General features: G+C 56.3%; 1 protein-coding gene across 6 annotated transcripts in view; it reads left to right on the top strand.

The window, feature by feature from the left end:
• The first annotated feature begins 3,174 nt into the window (after positions 1-3,174).
• Positions 3,175-6,373, top strand: part of SNED1 (sushi, nidogen and EGF like domains 1) — a 63,854-nt gene continuing 60,655 nt past the window's right edge. For all 6 annotated transcript variants that reach the window (XR_009212856.1, XM_058436531.1, XM_058436526.1 and 3 more), the window contains exons 1-2: positions 3,175-4,531; positions 5,225-5,387. Coding sequence is in view for 5 of the 6 variants with exons in the window: in XM_058436531.1 (XP_058292514.1) it covers positions 4,319-4,531; positions 5,225-5,387 (376 nt within the window). In the remaining variant the exon portion in view is untranslated. The remainder of the gene's footprint in view (positions 4,532-5,224; positions 5,388-6,373) is intronic.

Genomic DNA, 6,373 nt, shown 5'->3' with positions numbered 1-6,373 from the left:
TCAGCCTCAGTGACTGGTGAGGGCCCACTTCCTGGGCCATAGATGGTATCTTCTTGTGTATCCTCCCATGGCAGAAGGCAGCTCTCTGGGGCTTCTTTTCTTAGGGCACTAATCCCATTCACCAGGGCTCTACCTTTATTGCCTAATCACCTCCCAAAGGCCCCACCTGCTAGCACCATCTCTTTGGGAGTTAGGATCTCAACATAGGAATTTGGGGGGACACAAACATTCCAGCCATAGCCCCCTCTTATAAGTAAGAAAACCAGAGCACAGAGAGGTCAGCAGCTGAACTGTGTCACTGACGGATGCACAGCCAGTGGCATGGAGTGTGGGGCCAGGATTGAAGCGTGTGCATCTCACTGCAGAGGTGCTGCTCAGAAACCTTTTGAGGCTCCCCCCTGCCTGGAGGCCGAGCACAGGCTCCCCTACTTGGCCACTGCAGCCCCCGCAGCCTCCCCGGCCATGCTGGCCCCTGGCCATCCCCATGTCCGCTCTAGTGGGGGCACCCCTCCCTTAAGCCCACCTTGTGGGACCCCTGCTCATCCTTTCAGGCTTAGCTCAGATACTGGGGCTCCACCTCACCCCCTGAGGCCCCAGCTGGAGCACAGCTGAGGAGCAGTAGCTGCTGGGCAGGCCTAAGTGCCCCACTGACTGAGGCCAGGGCCCGAAAGGGGGCTTTCCTACCCCCCACAGCAGCCAACCAGGGCTGGGCACTCCACAGGGCATTGGGTACTGCACACAGGCCAGAACCTGTGCCCTGAGCACACAGCATGACAGGAGGGGGTAAAGCAGGTCATGCTGGGTCCATCTCAGGGACAGGGGCCATCAGGCCACGCTGGGGATGCCCTGCCCAGGACTGGCTTCCCCTCAGAGGATGCCTGGTAGCCGGGGCTGGGGAGGCTGCTGGGCCCGCCCGCCCGCCCGCCCACAGCCCCCAGTCAATCCCCGCTCCGGCTTTCTGCCTCCCAGGTGAACAACAACGGCATCATCTCTTTCCTGAAGGAGGTTTCTCAGTTCACCCCAGTGGCCTTCCCCATTGCCAAGGACCGCTGCGTGGTGGCAGCCTTCTGGGCAGATGTGGACAACCGGCGTGCAGGCGACGTGTACTACCGGGAGGCCACCGACCCAGCCACGCTGCGCCGAGCCACGGAGGATGTCAGGCGCTACTTCCCCGAGCTCCTGGACTTCAGCGCCACCTGGGTTTTTGTTGCCACCTGGTACCGAGTGACCTTCTTTGGAGGCAGTTCCTCATCCCCTGTGAGTCCAGGCACTTGTCCTGGGGAGGGGGGATGTGTGGCTAGGGCCCAGGGTCTCCCCACACCAGGGACCCCTCTTGCTGATGTGGGTGTGGTGCAGTCACTGGTCCATACCCAAGAGGGGAACACGTGGTCAAAACCACAGAGCCAGAGCAGAAGAGGACACGGCCCCAACCTTCCCCAGTGCTCCTGGAAGCCACTTGCCTCCAGGAAACACCAAATTCCCCAAAGCAGCAGCTCACATGTCCGAGAGAGGCATGTGGGTTGGCAGGTGTTAGAAGGATTTCCATTTGGAATGGCTCAGTACTCAAAAGGTTAGACTGGAAGGTTATTCTGTTTTATACTCTTCCTCGATAATGCCAAACATGACAGAAACATTGACTGAAGAATATCAGCCACTTCGCAGGCTCGATGAGTTCTGGTGGGCTGACACTCCCTAACGAGGACAGCTGCCCACTCAGCACCTACTGTGGCCAGGCCTGCACTGGGCACTGGGTCATGACTGTGCAAGACAGACAGTGACTCCCTAGAAAAGAGGCGCTGGGTGCAGAACCACCATTTTCAGAGCTGTTTGTTCATGCATTTAATAAACACTTTTTTTTTTTTTTTTTTTTTTTTGAGATGGAGTCTTGCTCTGTCGCCCAGGCTGGAGTGCAATAGCACGATCTCAGCTCACTGCAACCTCCACCTCCCAGGTTCCAAGTGATTCTCCTGCCTCAGCCTCCTGAGTAGCTAGGATTACAGGCATGCATCACCACGCCCAGCTTATTTTTGTATTTTTAGTAGCGAGGGGGTTTCCGCATATTGGCCAGGCTGGTCTCGAACTCCGGACCTCAGGTGATCTGCCCACCTCAGCCTCCTAATAAACACTTTTTAAGGGCACCTTCCAAGTGACAGGCAAGTGTTCTAGGCACTGGACAGACAACCCTGGACGAAGCAGACAGGACGCATCTGCCCCATGGGGTCACTCTAGCCAGGCATCAGGAAGTGCTCAGAAGCATAACCCAGCCAGGGGCACTTCCAGGAGCAGCTTCATGCATCTCCTCATGGCGCCTCTCCAGCTCCCAGAGCCCCACCATGGGCCCTTACTGGCTCTAGTCCGCCCTGTCCCCTAGACGGTGCCACCACCCCAATTCTACGGCCCTCACGTCTTCGTTTGTTTTCCGAGTGTTAGCACTTACGTTCGCCTTCCTGAAGCAGAGCACGTAGTTTCTCTAATGTGGACTTTTACATAAGTGGAATGTACACTGTATGATCACCCATCTTTCTCAGTGACTACAAACTAGCCCAGCACCAAGAGGCACGGGAATTTGTCTCACCTGCACCCCATGACTGGACAGCTGCAACACCAGGGGCCTGAGGCGGGCACAGCATAGCCCAAGTCACCTTATGCATGATCCTGTCCTGGTACCCATGTTTAGAAGGGAGATTGCCACCTGCAGAATTCCAGTTTTCCTCTCAAAAATCTACATATTCAGGCAGGGTGCGGTGGCTCACGCCTGTAATCCCAGCACTTTGGAAGGCCAAGTCAGATGGATCACCTGAGGTCAGGAGTTTGAGACCAGCCTGGCCAACATGGCGAACTCCCCTCTCCTAAAAATACCAAAATCAGCCGGATGTGGTGGCAGGTGCCTGTAATCCCAGCTACTCGGGAGGCTGAGGCAGGAGAATTGCTTGAACCTGGGAGGCAGAGGTTGCAGTGAGCCGAGATCACACCACTGCACTCCGGCCTGGGTGACAGGGAGATTCCATCTCAAAAAAAAAAAAAATCTACACATTCATACTCAGAGGAGCCACGTTTAGAAGTGCCGGTTTCCGTTGTTCAGTTCCCACCTATGAGTGAGAACACTTGGACACAGGAAGGGGAACATCACACACAGGGGCCTGTCATGGGGTGGGGGGTGGGGGTGGGGGTGGGGGGAGGGACAGCATTAGGAGATATACCTAGTGTAAATGACTGGTTAATGAGTGCAGCACACCAACATGGCACATGTATACATATGGAACAAATCTGCACGTTGTGCACATGTACCCTAGAACTTAAAGTATAATAAAAAGTAAATAATAAAAAAAGAAGTGCTGGTTTCCTTGCATCCCAGCTGTCATTTTCCAACTTTGCCAACTCTGTAGACAAAACAATGAGTGCTACTTTTTAACTTACATATCTTTAATTTCTAGTGGTGCTGAATTTGTTCTAATATTATTGGAACAGTAGTATTCTACTGTGATGTGTCTGTTCATACCCTCTGACATTTTTTCTGTAATACTTTTGGTCTTTTTCTTTTTGATCTGTAGTTCTTGAATTAAGAGTCTCGATAGTTTTATCTGCTGTATGCATTATAAATACGTTTTTCACATTGCTGTTTGCCATTCAATTTGATCTTACGGATTTTTTTAAGTATTCAGAAGCCCTTTGCAGTCAAATGTTTAATTCTCCCTTTTGGTTTTTGCTGTGAACAAACATCACACTTAAAAGTCCTTTCCCTTTCCTGAGTTACACATATTCACCTGTATTTTCTTCTAGGACTTTTCTTTCACTTTAAAACCTTATTTGATTTGGGATTTCTTTGTGTGTGTGGTGAAAGGCAGGACTCTGATCTGATTCTTTTTCAGGGGTTTCCTGTTTGTCCCAAGATCATTTCTTAAACAGTCCCGATCCTTTGCTCCTTATCTGTACGCTGCCTGCCAATATTTCCATGCAGTAGAATTCTGTGAAAACCGTAAGACCTGACTGTTCAACGCTGCAGCACAGCTCTTCCTTGGTTCTTTTTACCTTTCCTCTTTTCCTTTTTACAATTTTGCTCATTTCACACAGGAGATTTTGTGGATCTGGCTAAGGGCAGGGGACAGTGTCTGCTCCCATCTGTGGGCCCCGCACCCGCCCCAGGTGCTTCACTCACCCCAGCAACAGTTGTGGGTTGCGGACGGCCTCTGCTGAGTGGCAGGCGCTGGGAGACAGCAGAGGATGAGGCCACCAGGGTCCTGCCTTGGCTGCCCGTCCAGCTGGAAGACACAGACATTGAGCAAGCCAGGGGCCCAGTGGACAATGACTGTGTGCCAGGATGGTGGACAGGGCAGGGCTTCCCTGGGCCAAGGGGAGTGCAGGACCCTGTTCAGCCCCCTCTCCCCGGCAGGTCAACACATTCCAGACTGTGCTCATCACAGACGGCAAGCTCTCCTTCACCATCTTCAACTATGAGTCCATCGTGTGGACCACAGGCACACACGCCAGCAGCGGGGGCAACGCCACTGGCCTCGGGGGCATCGCAGCCCAGGTAGGCGAGTGCAGTGGGTGCTCTGTGTTCAGAACCCCTGCTCCCCACAGCCAGGACTGTCATGAGCTGATTAGGTAGGCAGGGGCTCACCATAGGCAGATCCCCCTGTACCGTGCAGAGGCCAACGAGAGGCATCCACAACCATCCCTGAGGCCTCTCACTGCCCGAAAACAAAGAAACATCCTCAGGCCCAAGGCACCTTTGTCCCCCTGACCTGCCCCGCCCTGCCTCTGCAGTCCCCTTTAACAGCTGCAGCAGCAACAGAGATGTCCTCTGCTCCTTATGCCTTGCAGTCTGGCCTAGCCAGTGACCCAAGGGACCACAGCCAGCAGGAAACCCCAGGTGTGGAGGGAATGAAACAGGACAATGGCCACAGGGTCAGTGCTCCCCAGGCCTGAGAGTGCCTTTGGGCTGTGCACACCCCCGCTCACTTCCTGGCCACATGCTTTCTCTTGGGGTCATACTTGCCCCTGGCCCCAGGGGAGGCCCAAGAGCCCAGAGGTGAGCTGCCCGAGGACTGGGCCGGGGAGCCAGGGCCAACCCTCTCCTTGGCTCCCAGGAACGGTTGGCGGAGGTCAGGACCTGGCTGGGAGGTTGCTGACCCTGGCAGGAGCATGGTAGGGGCAGGGTAACCCCCACCTCTGTAGACCTGGGGAACTGGCCCCCCTCACTCTGCCCCCACCCCACCCCCAGGCTGGCTTCAACGCGGGCGATGGGCAGCGTTACTTCAGTATCCCCGGCTCGCGCACAGCAGACATGGCCGAGGTGGAGACCACCACCAACGTGGGTGTGCCCGGGCGCTGGGCGTTCAGAATCGATGATGCCCAGGTGCGCGTGGGGGGCTGCGGCCATACAAGTAAGAGGACAGAGGAGCAGCTTGGGGTGGGAGCGGGCCGAGGAAGGGGGTTGATGGCAAAGGAGAGGTGGAGAGGAAGGGGGCTGGATGCTGACCGCAAGAGTGGGGGCCCTTGGGTCTCCAGCCCAGCCCACCTCAGGCATGTGAAACTAAGGAAGGCCTGGCTGGTCCGGGAGCCCCAGCTTCCCCTAGAGAAGACCCCACACACACACACTGCTCTGGGTTGGAGGGAACCGTCTGGAGACTGCGGGTTTCAGGGGTAAAGAGTTCTGGGTCCTCAGGGGAGGAGGAGCCCAGGGATGTCTCTCCCTGGGACCATGAGGTCCCTACTCTCCCCTCATTCCCACCCAGCCTCCTGCCTGGGCTGGGGGAGGAGCAGCATGTGGTCTCTGACCCTCAGGGCCACCCACGAGGCAGGTCCTCTTACCACCCAGGTCCTCATTTCTGCCAGCAGGCTTGCTGCTTGGTGGGATTTGGTGTCTGCTTGACAAACCCAAGCATCACGTCTACAGGGGAGTTCCAGGGGTCCTTCCAGCCCAGAGTGCACAAACGGACGGGGTGGGTGTCCCTCCCAGGGGTGGGCACGTGGTTTGTGGGAATAGCCAGGGCGGCAGCAGAGCCGTGGATCATAGCCCCAGCCCTGCTGCTGTGCGGCCTTGGGAGCCAAGGAGCCTTCAGAAATCACTACTTACACGTGGGGCGAGGGCAAGCGACTGATCCGCGGGCTGCGCATCACAAGCCCTGCCAAGCCTGGGGCCGCAGTGAGGCTCGCGCTGGGACCTGCCTCAGACTCACCTCCCAGCCGCGAGCATCTAGGCTACTGAGAGGGGAGAGGGGCCGCTTCTCCGCAACACTGAGTCCCCAGAGAACACGACAGGGGTAGCAGATGCGCGCACACCACTGTTGGGACAGAGGCGGGGTGCAGGCGCGCCACGGGGTGGGGGGTGGGGGGTGCAGGTGTGCCACGGGGTTGGAGGTGGGGCGTA

The sequence above is a fragment of the Hylobates moloch genome, unplaced genomic scaffold (assembly GCF_009828535.3).
Source record: "Hylobates moloch isolate HMO894 unplaced genomic scaffold, HMol_V3 SCAFFOLD_1, whole genome shotgun sequence".
Classification (NCBI taxonomy): Eukaryota; Metazoa; Chordata; class Mammalia; order Primates; family Hylobatidae; genus Hylobates; species Hylobates moloch.
This window is presented reverse-complemented; position numbering and strand designations above follow the sequence as displayed.